This window comes from Salvelinus alpinus, chromosome 18, assembly GCF_045679555.1.
Source record: "Salvelinus alpinus chromosome 18, SLU_Salpinus.1, whole genome shotgun sequence".
Classification (NCBI taxonomy): domain Eukaryota; kingdom Metazoa; phylum Chordata; class Actinopteri; order Salmoniformes; family Salmonidae; genus Salvelinus; species Salvelinus alpinus.
In genome coordinates this window covers 49991599-50013903 of record NC_092103.1, presented here as the reverse complement: position 1 = coordinate 50013903, position 22305 = coordinate 49991599, and the positions used below count along the sequence as shown (strand labels likewise).

The 22305-nt window shown below is 38.8% G+C and overlaps 1 protein-coding gene across 8 annotated transcripts in view; it reads left to right on the top strand.

The window, feature by feature from the left end:
* The window catches only part of ptbp3 (polypyrimidine tract binding protein 3), a 142210-nt gene that overhangs the window by 69697 nt on the left and 50208 nt on the right, over positions 1-22305 (top strand). For 7 of the 8 annotated variants that reach the window (XM_071351545.1, XM_071351542.1, XM_071351543.1 and 4 more), the window contains one exon: positions 3388-3534. In XM_071351545.1, the coding sequence (XP_071207646.1) occupies positions 3388-3534 (147 nt within the window). Of the gene's footprint in view, positions 1-3387; positions 3535-3893; positions 3907-22305 lie in introns of those variants that run through there. The other variant, XM_071351548.1, reaches the window with a different exon arrangement.

Genomic DNA, 22305 nt, shown 5'->3' with positions numbered 1-22305 from the left:
CACATTCTGCTCCAAGACCCTTTCAAATGGAATTATAATATTAAGACCAGAATAGAGGTTCTACATGTTCCAGATGTTCTTTTAATTTAATTTATTTAACCTTTATTTAACTAGGCAAGTCAGTTAAGAACAAATTCTTATTTACTATGAAAAGGCCTCCTGCAGGGACGGGGATTTAAAAATATATATAATAAATAAATACAATATAGTATAGGACAACACACACATCACAACAAGAGAGACCTAAGACAACAATATAGCAACGCAGCAACACATGACAACACAGCATGGTGGCAACACAACATGACAACAACATGGTAGCAACACAACATGACAACAACATGGCAGCAACACAACACGACAACAACATGGTGGCAACACATGACAACACAGCATGGCAGCAACACATGACAACACAGCATGGTGGCAACACATGACAACAACATGGCAGCAACACATGACAACACAGCATGGCAGCAACACAACATGACAACAACATGGTAGCAACACAACATGACAACAACATGGCAGCAACACATGACAACACAGCATGGCAGCAACACAACATGACAACAACATGGTAGCAACACATGACAACACAGCATGGTAGCAACACAACATGACAACAACATGGCAGCAACACATGACAACACAACATGGTAGCAACACAACATGACAACAACATTGCAGCAACACATGACAACACAGCATGGTGGCAACACAACATGACAACAACATGGTAGCAACACAACAACAACATGGCAGCAACACATGACAACACAGCATGGTGGGAACACAACATGACAACAACATGGTAGCAACACATGACAACACAGCATGGTGGCAACACAACATGACAACAACATGGCAGCAACACATGACAACACAGAATGGTGGCAACACAACATGACAATAACATGGTAGCAACACAACATGACAACAACATGGTAGCAACACAACATGACAACAACATGGCAGCAACACATGACAACACAGCATGGTGGCAACACAACATGACAACAACATGGTAGCAACACAACATGACAACAACATGGTGGCAACACAACATGACAACAACATGGCAGCAACACATGACAACACAGCATGGTGGCAATACAACATGACAACAACATGGCAGCAACACAACATGACAACAACATGGTAGCAACACAACATGACAACAACATGGCAGCAACACATGACAACACAGCATGGTGGCAACACAACATGACAACAACATGGTAGCAACACATGACAACACAGCATGGTAGCAACACATGACAACACAGCATGGTGGCAACACAACATGACAACAACATGGTAGCAACAAAACATGGTACAAACATTATTGGGGCACAGACAACAGCACAAGGTAGAGACAACAATACATCACACAAAACTGTTGCATGCTCAATTCTGATGCATACTCGTTATCGTTACTCATTATCGTTACCCGTTATCGTTAATCATTATCGTTACCCGTTATCGTTACTCCTCATCGGTACTCGTTATCGTTACTCGTTGTCGTTACTCGTTACCGTTACTCATTATCGTTACTTATCATCATTGCTCATTATCGTTAATCATTATCGTTACTCGTTATCGTTACTCCTTGTCGTTACTCGTTGCCGTTACTCGTTATCTTTACTCGTTATCGTTGCCCGTTAGCGTTAATCATTATCGTTACTCGTTATCGTTACTCGTTGTCGTTAATCATTATCGTTACTCATTATCATTACTCATTATCGTTAATCATTATCGCTACCCGTTATCGTTAATCATGATCATTGCTCATTATCGTTACTCGTTATCGTTACTCATTACCGTTGCCCGTTATCGTTACTCATTATCGGTACTCGTTATCGCTGATCGTTATCGCTACCCATTATCAGTACTCATTATCGTTACCCGTTATCATTACTCATTATCGTTAATCATTATCGTTGCCCGTTATCGTTACTTGTTATCGTGACTCATTATCATTACTCATTATCACTACCCATTATCGGCACTCATTATCATTACTCGCTATCATTACTCATTATCGTTACTCATTACCGTTACTCATTACCGTTACTCCTTGCCGTTACTCATTACCGTTACTCATTATCGTTACTCATTATCGTTGCTCATTGTGTATTTATTATTATGTGTTTTACTTTTCTATTATTTCTTTATTTTCTTTCTCTCTGCATTGTTGGGAAGGTCCTGTAAGTAAGCATTTCACTGTTAGTCTACACCTGTTGTTTACCAAGCATTTCACTGTTAGTCTACACCTGTTGTTTACCAAGCATTTCACTGTTAGTCTACACCAGTTGTTTACCAAGCATTTCACTGTTAGTCTACACCTGTTGTTTACCAAGCAGTTCACTGTTAGTCTACACCTGTTATTTACCAAGCAGTTCACTGTTAGTCTACACCTGTTGTTTACCAAGCATGTGACGAATACAATTGTATTTTATTTGATACTGTCCAATTTATATGGCTTGATTGGTTTCATTTCCCTGTCCAATTAGTATGGCTTAATTTGGTTTAATTTCCCTGTCCAATTAGTATGGCTTGATTGGTGTGATTAGGTGTCATAAGAGGTGCTGTGTTCTACCTGCAAAGAGCTCAGCATCTCATAGTGTCTGTTTAGCTGAGATGAGTCTGAGTGATTCTTATTCAACACCGTCCAAGTCATATTATGCTCCACTGCACGTTTTCCTGAATCAGTTTCATTGTCTCTTAAAGGTGCAGAAGCCGGAAGGACAACTAAATAACATTGCAGATCAGATGGTAACATTTGTAACACTGTGACGACCAGATGATTTTATGAGAATCCTAGGCTACTGTAGCATCCGTAAGAAATGATCAGGCCAGTACCTACCTAGCTAACATGTGTAACAGTTTAACTTTAGTCCGTCCCCTCGCCCCGACCCGGGCGCAAACCAGGGACCCTCTGCACACATCAACAACAGTCACCCACGAAGCATCGTTACCCATCGCGCCACAAAAGCCAGGGCTCTTGCAGAGCAAGGGGAACCATTTCTTCAAGGTCTCAGAGCAAGTGACGTAACCGATTTGAAAGGCTATTAGCGCGCACCACCGCTAACTAGCTAGCCATTTCACATCCGTTACACATGCAGCTGTCTTGTGAAAACAAACGATGGTCGATCACTACACAGCAGCATTCTTATTCAACAGTCTCACGTTCCACACTACTTTAATGAAGTGAGATCAGGGCCAAACAAAATACCACCTTCAAAGTAATTGCATTGAGATGACATGTCTGTTAACACTAATATCCCCCCTTCCACATTTTCCTTTAACGTTTCCCCCTGTAGCTTTGTCTCGTACTAAGTGTTTAACATGAGTATCTTTGTTGTTCCCTCCCTAACCAACCAGGCTTTTATAGAAATGGCTTCTGAAGAGGCAGCGATCACCATGGTGAACTACTACACCACAGCAACACCTCACGTACGCAACCAGCCAGTCTACATCCAGTACTCCAACCACCGCGAACTCAAGACAGACAACCTGCCCAATCAGGGGGTGAGTACAGTCCAACCTGACCAATCAGGGGGTGAGTACAGTCCAACCTGCCCAATCAGGGGGTGAGTACAGTCCAACCTGCCCAATCAGGGGCTGAGTACAGTCCAACCTGCCCAATCAGGAGCTGAGTACAGTCCAACCTGCCCAATCAGGGGCTGAGTACAGTCCAACCTGCCCAATCAGGAGCTGAGTACAGTCCAACCTGCCCAATCAGGGGCTGAGTACAGTCCAATCTGCCCAATCAGGGGCTGAGTACAGTCCAACCTGCCCAATCAGGGGCTGAGTACAGTTCAACCTGCCCAATCAGGGGCTGAGTACAGTCCAACCTGCCCAATCAGGAGCTGAGTACAGTCCAACCTGCCCAATCAGGGGGTGAGTACAGTCCAACCAGCCCAATCAGGAGCTGAGTACAGTCCAACCTGCCCAATCAGGGGCTGAGTACAGTCCAACCTGCCCAATCAGGGGCTGAGTACAGTCCAACCTGCCCAATCAGGGGCTGAGTACAGTCCAACCTGCCCAATCAGGAGCTGAGTACAGTCCAACCTGCCCAATCAAGGGCTGAGCACAGTGTTAAATGGCCAATCAGGGTCTGAGCACAGTCCAACCTGACCAATCAGGGTCTGAGCACAGTCCAGCCTGACCAATCAGGAGTTGAGGACAGTCCAACCTGACCAATCAGGGGTTGAGGACAGTCCAGCCTGACCAATCAGGAGTTGAGGACAGTCAAACCTGACCAATCAGGGGCTGAGTCCACCACATGTACAGTACATGGTCCTTGCCCTGAACAGCCACTGTGTGTGCGTCCCAAACAACATTCCCTATGGGCCCTGGTCAAAAGCAGTAAATACTGTAGGTTACAGGTTGTACTGTAGGTTATAGGTTACAGGTTATACTGTAGGTTGTAGGTTATACTGTAGGTTACAGGTTATACTGTAGGTTACAGGTTACAGGTTATACTGTAGGTTGTAGGTTATACTGTAGGTTACAGGTTACAGGTTATACTGTAGGTTACAGGTTATAGTGTAGGTTATAGGTTACAGGTTATACTGTAGGTTACAGGTTACAGGTTACACTGTAGGTTACAGGTTATACTGTAGGTTACAGGTTATACGGTAGGTTACAGGTTATACTGTAGGTTATAGGTTATACTGTAGGTTACAGGTTATACTGTAGGTTACAGGTTACAGGTTATACTGTAGGTTACAGGTTATACTGTAGGTTACAGGTTATACTGTAGGTTATAGGTTATACTGTAGGTTACAGGTTATACGGTAGGTTACAGGTTATACTGTAGGTTATAGGTTATACTGTAGGTTATAGGTTATACTGTAGGTTACAGGTTACAGGTTATACTGTAGGTTACAGGTTATACTGTAGGTTATAGGTTATACTGTAGGTTACAGGTTATACTGTAGGTTACAGGTTATACGGTAGGTTACAGGTTATACTGTAGGTTATAGGTTATACTGTAGGTTACAGGTTATACTGTAGGTTACAGGTTATACTGTAGGTTATAGGTTATACTGTAGGTTACAGGTTACACTGTAGGTTACAGGTTATACTGTAGGTTACAGGTTATACGGTAGGTTACAGGTTATACTGTAGGTTATAGGTTATACTGTAGGTTACAGGTTATACTGTAGGTTATAGGTTATACTGTAGGTTACAGGTTATACGGTAGGTTACAGGTTATACTGTAGGTTATAGGTTATACTGTAGGTTACAGGTTACACTGTAGGTTACAGGTTATACTGTAGGTTACATGTTATACTGTAGGTTACAGATTATACTGTAGGTTACAGGTTATACTGTAGGTTATAGGTTATTCTGTAGGTTACAGGTTATACTGTAGGTTACAGGTTATACTGTAGGTTATAGGTTATACTGTAGGTTATAGGTTATACTGTAGGTTATAGGTTATACTGTAGGTTACAGGTTATACTGTAGGTTACAGGTTATACGGTAGGTTACAGGTTATACGGTAGGTTACAGGTTATACTGTAGGTTACAGGTTATACTGTAGGTTACAGGTTATACGGTAGGTTACAGGTTATACTGTAGGTTACAGGTTATACTGTAGGTTACAGGTTATACGGTAGGTTACAGGTTATACGGTAGGTTACAGGTTATACTGTAGGTTATAGGTTATACTGTAGGTTACAGGTTATACTGTAGGTTACAGGTTATACTGTAGGTTATAGGTTATACTGTAGGTTACAGGTTATACTGTAGGTTACAGGTTATACTGTAGGTTATAGGTTATACTGTAGGTTATAGGTTATACTGTAGGTTATAGGTTATACTGTAGGTTACAGGTTACAGGTTATACTGTAGGTTACAGGTTATACTGTAGGTTACAGGTTATACTGTAGGTTACAGGTTATACTGTAGGTTACAGGTTATACTGTAGGTTACAGGTTATACTGTAGGTTACAGGTTATACTGTAGGTTACAGGTTACAGGTTATACTGTAGGTTACAGGTTATACGGTAGGTTACAGGTTATACGGTAGGTTACAGGTTAAACTGTAGGTTACAGGTCATGCTGTAGGTTACATGTTACAGGTTATACTGTAGGTTACAGGTTATACTGTAGGTTACAGGTTATACTGTAGGTTACAGGTTATACTGTAGGTTACAGGTTATACTGTAGGTTACAGGTTATACTGTAGGTTACAGGTCATGCTGTAGGTTACATGTTACATGTTATACTGTATCTTACAGGTTACACTGTAGGTTACAGGGTATACTGTAGGTTATAGGTTATAGGTTATACTGTAGGTTACAGGTTCCAGGATATACTGTAGGTTACAGGTTATACTGTAGGTTATAGGTTATAGGTTATACTGTAGGTTCCAGGTTATACTGTAGGTTACAGGTTATACTGTAGGTTATAGGTTATACTGTAGGTTACAGGTTATACTGTAGGTTACAGGTTGTACTGTAGGTTACAGGTTACAGGTTATACTGTAGGTTACAGGTTATACTGTAGGTTACAGGTTATACTGTAGGTTACAGGTTATACTGTAGGTTACAGGTTACAGGTTATACTGTAGGTTACAGGTTATACTGTAGGTTACAGGTTATACTGTAGGTTACAGGTTACAGGTTATACTGTAGGTTCCAGGTTATACTGTAGGTTACAGGTTATACTGTAGGTTATAGGTTATACTGTAGGTTACAGGTTCCAGGATATACTGTAGGTTACAGGTTATACTGTAGGTTATAGGTTATAGGTTATACTGTAGGTTCCAGGTTATACTGTAGGTTACATGTTATACTGTAGGTTACAGGTTATACTGTATGTTACAGGTTATACTGTAGGTTACAGGTTACAGGTTATACTGTAGGTTACATGTTATACTGTAGGTTACAGGTTATACGGTAGGTTACAGGATATACTGTAGGTTACAGGTCATGCAGTAGGTTACAGGTTACAGGTTATACTGTAGGTTACAGGTTATACTGTAGGTTACAGGTTATGCTGTAGGTTATACTGTAGGTTACAGGTTATACTGTAGGTTCCAGGTTATACTGTAGGTTCCAGGATATACTGTAGGTTACAGGTCATGCTGTAGGTTACAGGTTACAGGTTATACTGTAGGTTACAGGTTATACTGTAGGTTACAGGTTATGCTGTAGGTTACAGGATATACTGTAGGTTACAGGTCATGCTGTAGGTTACAGGTTATACTGTAGGTTACAGGTTATACTGTAGGTTACAGGTCATGCTGTAGGTTACAGGTTATAGGTTATACTGTAGGTTACAGGTTATACTGTAGGTTACAGGTTATGCTGTAGGTTATACTGTAGGTTATAGGTTATACTGTAGGTTACAGGTTATACTGTAGGTTACAGGTTATACTGTAGGTTACAGGTTACAGGTTATACTGTAGGTTACAGGTTACAGGTTATACTGTAGGTTACATGTTATACTGTAGGTTACAGGTTATACTGTAGGTTACAGGTTACAGGTTATACTGTAGGTTCCAGGTTATACTGTAGGTTACAGGTTATACTGTAGGTTATAGGTTATACTGTAGGTTACAGGTTATACTGTAGGTTACAGGTTATACTGTAGGTTACAGGTTATACTGTAGGTTACAGGTTACAGGTTATACTGTAGGTTACAGGTTATACTGTAGGTTCCAGGTTATACTGTAGGTTATAGGTTATACTGTAGGTTACAGGTTATACGGTAGGTTACAGGTTATACTGTAGGTTACAGGTTACAGGTTATACTGTAGGTTACAGGTTATACTGTAGGTTCCAGGTTATACTGTAGGTTACAGGTTACAGGTTATACTGTAGGTTATACTGTAGGTTACAGGTTATACTGTAGGTTCCAGGTTATACTGTAGGTTATAGGTTATACTGTAGGTTACAGGTTATACTGTAGGTTACAGGTTACAGGTTATACTGTAGGTTATAGGTTATACTGTAGGTTACAGGTTATACTGTAGGTTACAGGTTATACTGTAGGTTATAGGTTATACTGTAGGTTATAGGTTATACTGTAGGTTACAGGTTATACGGTAGGTTACAGGTTATACTGTAGGTTACAGGTTACAGGTTATACTGTAGGTTACAGGTTATACTGTAGGTTCCAGGTTATACTGTAGGTTACAGGTTACAGGTTATACTGTAGGTTATACTGTAGGTTACAGGTTATACTGTAGGTTCCAGGTTATACTGTAGGTTATAGGTTATACTGTAGGTTACAGGTTATACTGTAGGTTACAGGTTACAGGTTATACTGTAGGTTCCAGGTTATACTGTAGGTTATAGGTTATACTGTAGGTTACAGGTTATACTGTAGGTTACAGGTTACAGGTTATACTGTAGGTTATAGGTTATACTGTAGGTTACAGGTTATACTGTAGGTTACAGGTTATACTGTAGGTTACAGGTTATACTGTAGGTTACAGGTTACAGGTTATACTGTAGGTTCCAGGTTATACTGTAGGTTACAGGTTATACTGTAGGTTATAGGTTATACTGTAGGTTACAGGTTCCAGGATATACTGTAGGTTACAGGTTATACTGTAGGTTATAGGTTATAGGTTATACTGTAGGTTCCAGGTTATACTGTAGGTTACATGTTATACTGTAGGTTACAGGTTATACTGTATGTTACAGGTTATACTGTAGGTTACAGGTTACAGGTTATACTGTAGGTTACATGTTATACTGTAGGTTACAGGTTATACGGTAGGTTACAGGATATACTGTAGGTTACAGGTCATGCAGTAGGTTACAGGTTACAGGTTATACTGTAGGTTACAGGTTATACTGTAGGTTACAGGTTATGCTGTAGGTTATACTGTAGGTTACAGGTTATACTGTAGGTTCCAGGTTATACTGTAGGTTCCAGGATATACTGTAGGTTACAGGTCATGCTGTAGGTTACAGGTTACAGGTTATACTGTAGGTTACAGGTTATACTGTAGGTTACAGGTTATGCTGTAGGTTACAGGATATACTGTAGGTTACAGGTCATGCTGTAGGTTACAGGTTATACTGTAGGTTACAGGTTATACTGTAGGTTACAGGTCATGCTGTAGGTTACAGGTTATAGGTTATACTGTAGGTTACAGGTTATACTGTAGGTTACAGGTTATGCTGTAGGTTATACTGTAGGTTATAGGTTATACTGTAGGTTATAGGTTATACTGTAGGTTACAGGTTATACTGTAGGTTACAGGTTACAGGTTATACTGTAGGTTACAGGTTACAGGTTATACTGTAGGTTACATGTTATACTGTAGGTTACAGGTTATACTGTAGGTTACAGGTTACAGGTTATACTGTAGGTTCCAGGTTATACTGTAGGTTACAGGTTATACTGTAGGTTATAGGTTATACTGTAGGTTACAGGTTATACTGTAGGTTACAGGTTATACTGTAGGTTACAGGTTATACTGTAGGTTACAGGTTACAGGTTATACTGTAGGTTACAGGTTATACTGTAGGTTCCAGGTTATACTGTAGGTTATAGGTTATACTGTAGGTTACAGGTTATACGGTAGGTTACAGGTTATACTGTAGGTTACAGGTTACAGGTTATACTGTAGGTTACAGGTTATACTGTAGGTTCCAGGTTATACTGTAGGTTACAGGTTACAGGTTATACTGTAGGTTATACTGTAGGTTACAGGTTATACTGTAGGTTCCAGGTTATACTGTAGGTTATAGGTTATACTGTAGGTTACAGGTTATACTGTAGGTTACAGGTTACAGGTTATACTGTAGGTTATAGGTTATACTGTAGGTTACAGGTTATACTGTAGGTTACAGGTTATACTGTAGGTTATAGGTTATACTGTAGGTTATAGGTTATACTGTAGGTTATAGGTTATACTGTAGGTTACAGGTTACAGGTTATACTGTAGGTTACAGGTTATACTGTAGGTTACAGGTTATACTGTAGGTTACAGGTTATACTGTAGGTTACAGGTTATACTGTAGGTTACAGGTTATACTGTAGGTTACAGGTTACAGGTTATACTGTAGGTTACAGGTTATACGGTAGGTTACAGGTTATACGGTAGGTTACAGGTTAAACTGTAGGTTACAGGTCATGCTGTAGGTTACATGTTACAGGTTATACTGTAGGTTACAGGTTATACTGTAGGTTACAGGTTATACTGTAGGTTACAGGTTATACTGTAGGTTACAGGTTATACTGTAGGTTACAGGTTATACTGTAGGTTACAGGTCATGCTGTAGGTTACATGTTACACTTTATACTGTATCTTACAGGTTACACTGTAGGTTACAGGGTATACTGTAGGTTATAGGTTATAGGTTATACTGTAGGTTACAGGTTCCAGGATATACTGTAGGTTACAGGTTATACTGTAGGTTATAGGTTATAGGTTATACTGTAGGTTCCAGGTTATACTGTAGGTTACAGGTTATACTGTAGGTTATAGGTTATACTGTAGGTTACAGGTTATACTGTAGGTTACAGGTTGTACTGTAGGTTACAGGTTACAGGTTATACTGTAGGTTACAGGTTATACTGTAGGTTACAGGTTATACTGTAGGTTACAGGTTATACTGTAGGTTACAGGTTACAGGTTATACTGTAGGTTACAGGTTATACTGTAGGTTACAGGTTATACTGTAGGTTACAGGTTATACTGTAGGTTACAGGTTACAGGTTATACTGTAGGTTCCAGGTTATACTGTAGGTTACAGGTTATACTGTAGGTTATAGGTTATACTGTAGGTTACAGGTTCCAGGATATACTGTAGGTTACAGGTTATACTGTAGGTTATAGGTTATAGGTTATACTGTAGGTTCCAGGTTATACTGTAGGTTACATGTTATACTGTAGGTTACAGGTTATACTGTATGTTACAGGTTATACTGTAGGTTACAGGTTATACTGTAGGTTACATGTTATACTGTAGGTTACAGGTTATACGGTAGGTTACAGGATATACTGTAGGTTACAGGTCATGCAGTAGGTTACAGGTTACAGGTTATACTGTAGGTTACAGGTTATACTGTAGGTTACAGGTTATGCTGTAGGTTATACTGTAGGTTACAGGTTATACTGTAGGTTCCAGGTTATACTGTAGGTTCCAGGATATACTGTAGGTTACAGGTCATGCTGTAGGTTACAGGTTACAGGTTATACTGTAGGTTACAGGTTATACTGTAGGTTACAGGTTATGCTGTAGGTTACAGGTTATACTGTAGGTTATAGGTTATACTGTAGGTTACAGGTTATACTGTAGGTTACAGGTTATACTGTAGGTTATAGGTTATACTGTAGGTTATAGGTTATACTGTAGGTTATAGGTTATACTGTAGGTTACAGGTTACAGGTTATACTGTAGGTTACAGGTTATACTGTAGGTTACAGGTTATACTGTAGGTTACAGGTTATACTGTAGGTTACAGGTTATACTGTAGGTTACAGGTTACAGGTTATACTGTAGGTTACAGGTTATACGGTAGGTTACAGGTTATACGGTAGGTTACAGGTTAAACTGTAGGTTACAGGTCATGCTGTAGGTTACATGTTACAGGTTATACTGTAGGTTACAGGTTATACTGTAGGTTACAGGTTATACTGTAGGTTACAGGTTATACTGTAGGTTACAGGTTATACTGTAGGTTACAGGTTATACTGTAGGTTACAGGTCATGCTGTAGGTTACATGTTACATGTTATACTGTATCTTACAGGTTACACTGTAGGTTACAGGGTATACTGTAGGTTATAGGTTATAGGTTATACTGTAGGTTACAGGTTCCAGGATATACTGTAGGTTACAGGTTATACTGTAGGTTATAGGTTATAGGTTATACTGTAGGTTCCAGGTTATACTGTAGGTTACAGGTTATACTGTAGGTTATAGGTTATACTGTAGGTTACAGGTTATACTGTAGGTTACAGGTTGTACTGTAGGTTACAGGTTACAGGTTATACTGTAGGTTACAGGTTATACTGTAGGTTACAGGTTATACTGTAGGTTACAGGTTATACTGTAGGTTACAGGTTACAGGTTATACTGTAGGTTACAGGTTATACTGTAGGTTACAGGTTATACTGTAGGTTACAGGTTATACTGTAGGTTACAGGTTACAGGTTATACTGTAGGTTCCAGGTTATACTGTAGGTTACAGGTTATACTGTAGGTTATAGGTTATACTGTAGGTTACAGGTTCCAGGATATACTGTAGGTTACAGGTTATACTGTAGGTTATAGGTTATAGGTTATACTGTAGGTTCCAGGTTATACTGTAGGTTACATGTTATACTGTAGGTTACAGGTTATACTGTATGTTACAGGTTATACTGTAGGTTACAGGTTATACTGTAGGTTACATGTTATACTGTAGGTTACAGGTTATACGGTAGGTTACAGGATATACTGTAGGTTACAGGTCATGCAGTAGGTTACAGGTTACAGGTTATACTGTAGGTTACAGGTTATACTGTAGGTTACAGGTTATGCTGTAGGTTATACTGTAGGTTACAGGTTATACTGTAGGTTCCAGGTTATACTGTAGGTTCCAGGATATACTGTAGGTTACAGGTCATGCTGTAGGTTACAGGTTACAGGTTATACTGTAGGTTACAGGTTATACTGTAGGTTACAGGTTATGCTGTAGGTTACAGGATATACTGTAGGTTACAGGTCATGCTGTAGGTTACAGGTTATACTGTAGGTTACAGGTTATACTGTAGGTTACAGGTCATGCTGTAGGTTACAGGTTATAGGTTATACTGTAGGTTACAGGTTATACTGTAGGTTACAGGTTATGCTGTAGGTTATACTGTAGGTTATAGGTTATACTGTAGGTTACAGGTTATACTGTAGGTTACAGGTTATACTGTAGGTTACAGGTTACAGGTTATACTGTAGGTTACAGGTTACAGGTTATACTGTAGGTTACATGTTATACTGTAGGTTACAGGTTATACTGTAGGTTACAGGTTACAGGTTATACTGTAGGTTCCAGGTTATACTGTAGGTTACAGGTTATACTGTAGGTTATAGGTTATACTGTAGGTTACAGGTTATACTGTAGGTTACAGGTTATACTGTAGGTTACAGGTTATACTGTAGGTTACAGGTTACAGGTTATACTGTAGGTTACAGGTTATACTGTAGGTTCCAGGTTATACTGTAGGTTATAGGTTATACTGTAGGTTACAGGTTATACGGTAGGTTACAGGTTATACTGTAGGTTACAGGTTACAGGTTATACTGTAGGTTACAGGTTATACTGTAGGTTCCAGGTTATACTGTAGGTTACAGGTTACAGGTTATACTGTAGGTTATACTGTAGGTTACAGGTTATACTGTAGGTTCCAGGTTATACTGTAGGTTATAGGTTATACTGTAGGTTACAGGTTATACTGTAGGTTACAGGTTACAGGTTATACTGTAGGTTACAGGTTATACTGTAGGTTCCAGGTTATACTGTAGGTTATAGGTTATACTGTAGGTTACAGGTTATACTGTAGGTTACAGGTTATACTGTAGGTTACAGGTTATACTGTAGGTTACAGGTTACAGGTTATACTGTAGGTTATACTGTAGGTTACAGGTTATACTGTAGGTTATAGGTTATGCTGTAGGTTACAGGTTATACTGTAGGTTACAGGTTATACTGTAGGTTCCAGGTTATACTGTAGGTTATAGGTTATACTGTAGGTTACAGGTTATACTGTAGGTTACAAGTTATACTGTAGGTTCCAGGTTATACTGTAGGTTATAGGTTATACTGTAGGTTACAGGTTATACTGTAGGTTACAGGTTACAGGTTATACTGTAGGTTCCAGGTTATACTGTAGGTTATAGGTTATACTGTAGGTTACAGGTTATACTGTAGGTTACAGGTTACAGGTTATACTGTAGGTTACAGGTTATACTGTAGGTTCCAGGTTATACTGTAGGTTATAGGTTATGCTGTAGGTTACAGGTTATACTGTAGGTTCCAGGTTATACTGTAGGTTATAGGTTATACTGTAGGTTATAGGTTATACTGTAGGTTACAGGTTACAGGTTATACTGTAGGTTACAGGTTATACTGTAGGTTACAGGTTATACTGTAGGTTACAGGTTATACTGTAGGTTACAGGTTATACTGTAGGTTACAGGTTATACTGTAGGTTACAGGTTATACTGTAGGTTACAGGTTACAGGTTATACTGTAGGTTACAGGTTATACGGTAGGTTACAGGTTATACGGTAGGTTACAGGTTAAACTGTAGGTTACAGGTCATGCTGTAGGTTACATGTTACAGGTTATACTGTAGGTTACAGGTTATACTGTAGGTTACAGGTTATACTGTAGGTTACAGGTTATACTGTAGGTTACAGGTTATACTGTAGGTTACAGGTCATGCTGTAGGTTACATGTTACATGTTATACTGTATCTTACAGGTTACACTGTAGGTTACAGGGTATACTGTAGGTTATAGGTTATAGGTTATACTGTAGGTTACAGGTTCCAGGATATACTGTAGGTTACAGGTTATACTGTAGGTTATAGGTTATAGGTTATACTGTAGGTTCCAGGTTATACTGTAGGTTACAGGTTATACTGTAGGTTATAGGTTATACTGTAGGTTACAGGTTATACTGTAGGTTACAGGTTGTACTGTAGGTTACAGGTTACAGGTTATACTGTAGGTTACAGGTTATACTGTAGGTTACAGGTTATACTGTAGGTTACAGGTTATACTGTAGGTTACAGGTTACAGGTTATACTGTAGGTTACAGGTTATACTGTAGGTTACAGGTTATACTGTAGGTTACAGGTTATACTGTAGGTTACAGGTTACAGGTTATACTGTAGGTTCCAGGTTATACTGTAGGTTACAGGTTATACTGTAGGTTATAGGTTATACTGTAGGTTACAGGTTCCAGGATATACTGTAGGTTACAGGTTATACTGTAGGTTATAGGTTATAGGTTATACTGTAGGTTCCAGGTTATACTGTAGGTTACATGTTATACTGTAGGTTACAGGTTATACTGTATGTTACAGGTTATACTGTAGGTTACAGGTTACAGGTTATACTGTAGGTTACATGTTATACTGTAGGTTACAGGTTATACGGTAGGTTACAGGATATACTGTAGGTTACAGGTCATGCAGTAGGTTACAGGTTATACTGTAGGTTATAGGTTATACTGTAGGTTATAGGTTATACTGTAGGTTATAGGTTATACTGTAGGTTACAGGTTACAGGTTATACTGTAGGTTACAGGTTATACTGTAGGTTACAGGTTATACTGTAGGTTACAGGTTATACTGTAGGTTATAGGTTATACTGTAGGTTATAGGTTATACTGTAGGTTATAGGTTATACTGTAGGTTACAGGTTACAGGTTATACTGTAGGTTACAGGTTATACTGTAGGTTACAGGTTATACTGTAGGTTACAGGTTATACTGTAGGTTACAGGTTATACTGTAGGTTACAGGTTACAGGTTATACTGTAGGTTACAGGTTATACGGTAGGTTACAGGTTATACGGTAGGTTACAGGTTAAACTGTAGGTTACAGGTCATGCTGTAGGTTACATGTTACAGGTTATACTGTAGGTTACAGGTTATACTGTAGGTTACAGGTTATACTGTAGGTTACAGGTTATACTGTAGGTTACAGGTTATACTGTAGGTTACAGGTTATACTGTAGGTTACAGGTCATGCTGTAGGTTACATGTTACACTTTATACTGTATCTTACAGGTTACACTGTAGGTTACAGGGTATACTGTAGGTTATAGGTTATAGGTTATACTGTAGGTTACAGGTTCCAGGATATACTGTAGGTTACAGGTTATACTGTAGGTTATAGGTTATAGGTTATACTGTAGGTTCCAGGTTATACTGTAGGTTACAGGTTATACTGTAGGTTATAGGTTATACTGTAGGTTACAGGTTATACTGTAGGTTACAGGTTGTACTGTAGGTTACAGGTTACAGGTTATACTGTAGGTTACAGGTTATACTGTAGGTTACAGGTTATACTGTAGGTTACAGGTTATACTGTAGGTTACAGGTTACAGGTTATACTGTAGGTTACAGGTTATACTGTAGGTTACAGGTTATACTGTAGGTTACAGGTTATACTGTAGGTTACAGGTTATACTGTAGGTTCCAGGTTATACTGTAGGTTACAGGTTATACTGTAGGTTATAGGTTATACTGTAGGTTACAGGTTCCAGGATATACTGTAGGTTACAGGTTATACTGTAGGTTATAGGTTATAGGTTATACTGTAGGTTCCAGGTTATACTGTAGGTTACATGTTATACTGTAGGTTACAGGTTATACTGTATGTTACAGGTTATACTGTAGGTTACAGGTTATACTGTAGGTTACATGTTATACTGTAGGTTACAGGTTATACGGTAGGTTACAGGATATACTGTAGGTTACAGGTCATGCAGTAGGTTACAGGTTACAGGTTATACTGTAGGTTACAGGTTATACTGTAGGTTACAGGTTATGCTGTAGGTTATACTGTAGGTTACAGGTTATACTGTAGGTTCCAGGTTATACTGTAGGTTCCAGGATATACTGTAGGTTACAGGTCATGCTGTAGGTTACAGGTTACAGGTTATACTGTAGGTTACAGGTTATACTGTAGGTTACAGGTTATGCTGTAGGTTACAGGATATACTGTAGGTTACAGGTCATGCTGTAGGTTACAGGTTATACTGTAGGTTACAGGTTATACTGTAGGTTACAGGTCATGCTGTAGGTTACAGGTTATAGGTTATACTGTAGGTTACAGGTTATACTGTAGGTTACAGGTTATGCTGTAGGTTATACTGTAGGTTATAGGTTATACTGTAGGTTACAGGTTATACTGTAGGTTACAGGTTATACTGTAGGTTACAGGTTACAGGTTATACTGTAGGTTACAGGTTACAGGTTATACTGTAGGTTACATGTTATACTGTAGGTTACAGGTTATACTGTAGGTTACAGGTTACAGGTTATACTGTAGGTTCCAGGTTATACTGTAGGTTACAGGTTATACTGTAGGTTATAGGTTATACTGTAGGTTACAGGTTATACTGTAGGTTACAGGTTATACTGTAGGTTACAGGTTATACTGTAGGTTACAGGTTACAGGTTATACTGTAGGTTACAGGTTATACTGTAGGTTCCAGGTTATACTGTAGGTTATAGGTTATACTGTAGGTTACAGGTTATACGGTAGGTTACAGGTTATACTGTAGGTTACAGGTTACAGGTTATACTGTAGGTTACAGGTTATACTGTAGGTTCCAGGTTATACTGTAGGTTACAGGTTACAGGTTATACTGTAGGTTATACTGTAGGTTACAGGTTATACTGTAGGTTCCAGGTTATACTGTAGGTTATAGGTTATACTGTAGGTTACAGGTTATACTGTAGGTTACAGGTTACAGGTTATACTGTAGGTTACAGGTTATACTGTAGGTTCCAGGTTATACTGTAGGTTATAGGTTATACTGTAGGTTACAGGTTATACTGTAGGTTACAGGTTATACTGTAGGTTACAGGTTATACTGTAGGTTACAGGTTACAGGTTATACTGTAGGTTATACTGTAGGTTACAGGTTATACTGTAGGTTATAGGTTATGCTGTAGGTTACAGGTTATACTGTAGGTTACAGGTTATACTGTAGGTTCCAGGTTATACTGTAGGTTATAGGTTATACTGTAGGTTACAGGTTATACTGTAGGTTACAAGTTATACTGTAGGTTCCAGGTTATACTGTAGGTTATAGGTTATACTGTAGGTTACAGGTTATACTGTAGGTTACAGGTTACAGGTTATACTGTAGGTTCCAGGTTATACTGTAGGTTATAGGTTATACTGTAGGTTACAGGTTATACTGTAGGTTACAGGTTACAGGTTATACTGTAGGTTACAGGTTATACTGTAGGTTCCAGGTTATACTGTAGGTTATAGGTTATGCTGTAGGTTACAGGTTATACTGTAGGTTCCAGGTTATACTGTAGGTTATAGGTTATACTGTAGGTTATAGGTTATACTGTAGGTTACAGGTTACAGGTTATACTGTAGGTTACAGGTTATACTGTAGGTTACAGGTTATACTGTAGGTTACAGGTTATACTGTAGGTTACAGGTTATACTGTAGGTTACAGGTTATACTGTAGGTTACAGGTTATACTGTAGGTTACAGGTTACAGGTTATACTGTAGGTTACAGGTTATACGGTAGGTTACAGGTTATACGGTAGGTTACAGGTTAAACTGTAGGTTACAGGTCATGCTGTAGGTTACATGTTACAGGTTATACTGTAGGTTACAGGTTATACTGTAGGTTACAGGTTATACTGTAGGTTACAGGTTATACTGTAGGTTACAGGTTATACTGTAGGTTACAGGTCATGCTGTAGGTTACATGTTACATGTTATACTGTATCTTACAGGTTACACTGTAGGTTACAGGGTATACTGTAGGTTATAGGTTATAGGTTATACTGTAGGTTACAGGTTCCAGGATATACTGTAGGTTACAGGTTATACTGTAGGTTATAGGTTATAGGTTATACTGTAGGTTCCAGGTTATACTGTAGGTTACAGGTTATACTGTAGGTTATAGGTTATACTGTAGGTTACAGGTTATACTGTAGGTTACAGGTTGTACTGTAGGTTACAGGTTACAGGTTATACTGTAGGTTACAGGTTATACTGTAGGTTACAGGTTATACTGTAGGTTACAGGTTATACTGTAGGTTACAGGTTACAGGTTATACTGTAGGTTACAGGTTATACTGTAGGTTACAGGTTATACTGTAGGTTACAGGTTATACTGTAGGTTACAGGTTACAGGTTATACTGTAGGTTCCAGGTTATACTGTAGGTTACAGGTTATACTGTAGGTTATAGGTTATACTGTAGGTTACAGGTTCCAGGATATACTGTAGGTTACAGGTTATACTGTAGGTTATAGGTTATAGGTTATACTGTAGGTTCCAGGTTATACTGTAGGTTACATGTTATACTGTAGGTTACAGGTTATACTGTATGTTACAGGTTATACTGTAGGTTACAGGTTACAGGTTATACTGTAGGTTACATGTTATACTGTAGGTTACAGGTTATACGGTAGGTTACAGGATATACTGTAGGTTACAGGTCATGCAGTAGGTTACAGGTTACAGGTTATACTGTAGGTTACAGGTTATACTGTAGGTTACAGGTTATGCTGTAGGTTATACTGTAGGTTACAGGTTATACTGTAGGTTCCAGGTTATACTGTAGGTTCCAGGATATACTGTAGGTTACAGGTCATGCTGTAGGTTACAGGTTACAGGTTATACTGTAGGTTACAGGTTATACTGTAGGTTACAGGTTATGCTGTAGGTTACAGGATATACTGTAGGTTACAGGTCATGCTGTAGGTTACAGGTTATACTGTAGGTTACAGGTTATACTGTAGGTTACAGGTCATGCTGTAGGTTACAGGTTATAGGTTATACTGTAGGTTACAGGTTATACTGTAGGTTACAGGTTATGCTGTAGGTTATACTGTAGGTTATAGGTTATACTGTAGGTTACAGGTTATACTGTAGGTTACAGGTTATACTGTAGGTTACAGGTTACAGGTTATACTGTAGGTTACAGGTTACAGGTTATACTGTAGGTTACATGTTATACTGTAGGTTACAGGTTATACTGTAGGTTACAGGTTACAGGTTATACTGTAGGTTCCAGGTTATACTGTAGGTTACAGGTTATACTGTAGGTTATAGGTTATACTGTAGGTTACAGGTTATACTGTAGGTTACAGGTTATACTGTAGGTTACAGGTTATACTGTAGGTTACAGGTTACAGGTTATACTGTAGGTTACAGGTTATACTGTAGGTTCCAGGTTATACTGTAGGTTATAGGTTATACTGTAGGTTACAGGTTATACGGTAGGTTACAGGTTATACTGTAGGTTACAGGTTACAGGTTATACTGTAGGTTACAGGTTATACTGTAGGTTCCAGGTTATACTGTAGGTTACAGGTTACAGGTTATACTGTAGGTTATACTGTAGGTTACAGGTTATACTGTAGGTTCCAGGTTATACTGTAGGTTATAGGTTATACTGTAGGTTACAGGTTATACTGTAGGTTACAGGTTACAGGTTATACTGTAGGTTATAGGTTATACTGTAGGTTACAGGTTATACTGTAGGTTACAGGTTATACTGTAGGTTATAGGTTATACTGTAGGTTATAGGTTATACTGTAGGTTATAGGTTATACTGTAGGTTACAGGTTACAGGTTATACTGTAGGTTACAGGTTATACTGTAGGTTACAGGTTATACTGTAGGTTACAGGTTATACTGTAGGTTACAGGTTATACTGTAGGTTACAGGTTATACTGTAGGTTACAGGTTACAGGTTATACTGTAGGTTACAGGTTATACGGTAGGTTACAGGTTATACGGTAGGTTACAGGTTAAACTGTAGGTTACAGGTCATGCTGTAGGTTACATGTTACAGGTTATACTGTAGGTTACAGGTTATACTGTAGGTTACAGGTTATACTGTAGGTTACAGGTTATACTGTAGGTTACAGGTTATACTGTAGGTTACAGGTTATACTGTAGGTTACAGGTCATGCTGTAGGTTACATGTTACATGTTATACTGTATCTTACAGGTTACACTGTAGGTTACAGGGTATACTGTAGGTTATAGGTTATAGGTTATACTGTAGGTTACAGGTTCCAGGATATACTGTAGGTTACAGGTTATACTGTAGGTTATAGGTTATAGGTTATACTGTAGGTTCCAGGTTATACTGTAGGTTACAGGTTATACTGTAGGTTATAGGTTATACTGTAGGTTACAGGTTATACTGTAGGTTACAGGTTGTACTGTAGGTTACAGGTTACAGGTTATACTGTAGGTTACAGGTTATACTGTAGGTTACAGGTTATACTGTAGGTTACAGGTTATACTGTAGGTTACAGGTTACAGGTTATACTGTAGGTTACAGGTTATACTGTAGGTTACAGGTTATACTGTAGGTTACAGGTTATACTGTAGGTTACAGGTTACAGGTTATACTGTAGGTTCCAGGTTATACTGTAGGTTACAGGTTATACTGTAGGTTATAGGTTATACTGTAGGTTACAGGTTCCAGGATATACTGTAGGTTACAGGTTATACTGTAGGTTATAGGTTATAGGTTATACTGTAGGTTCCAGGTTATACTGTAGGTTACATGTTATACTGTAGGTTACAGGTTATACTGTATGTTACAGGTTATACTGTAGGTTACAGGTTATACTGTAGGTTACATGTTATACTGTAGGTTACAGGTTATACGGTAGGTTACAGGATATACTGTAGGTTACAGGTCATGCAGTAGGTTACAGGTTACAGGTTATACTGTAGGTTACAGGTTATACTGTAGGTTACAGGTTATGCTGTAGGTTATACTGTAGGTTACAGGTTATACTGTAGGTTACAGGTTATACTGTAGGTTCCAGGATATACTGTAGGTTACAGGTCATGCTGTAGGTTACAGGTTACAGGTTATACTGTAGGTTACAGGTTATACTGTAGGTTACAGGTTATGCTGTAGGTTACAGGATATACTGTAGGTTACAGGTCATGCTGTAGGTTACAGGTTATACTGTAGGTTACAGGTTATACTGTAGGTTACAGGTCATGCTGTAGGTTACAGGTTATAGGTTATACTGTAGGTTACAGGTTATACTGTAGGTTACAGGTTATGCTGTAGGTTATACTGTAGGTTATAGGTTATACTGTAGGTTACAGGTTATACTGTAGGTTACAGGTTATACTGTAGGTTACAGGTTACAGGTTATACTGTAGGTTACAGGTTACAGGTTATACTGTAGGTTACATGTTATACTGTAGGTTACAGGTTATACTGTAGGTTACAGGTTACAGGTTATACTGTAGGTTCCAGGTTATACTGTAGGTTACAGGTTATACTGTAGGTTATAGGTTATACTGTAGGTTACAGGTTATACTGTAGGTTACAGGTTATACTGTAGGTTACAGGTTATACTGTAGGTTACAGGTTACAGGTTATACTGTAGGTTACAGGTTATACTGTAGGTTCCAGGTTATACTGTAGGTTATAGGTTATACTGTAGGTTACAGGTTATACGGTAGGTTACAGGTTATACTGTAGGTTACAGGTTACAGGTTATACTGTAGGTTACAGGTTATACTGTAGGTTCCAGGTTATACTGTAGGTTACAGGTTACAGGTTATACTGTAGGTTATACTGT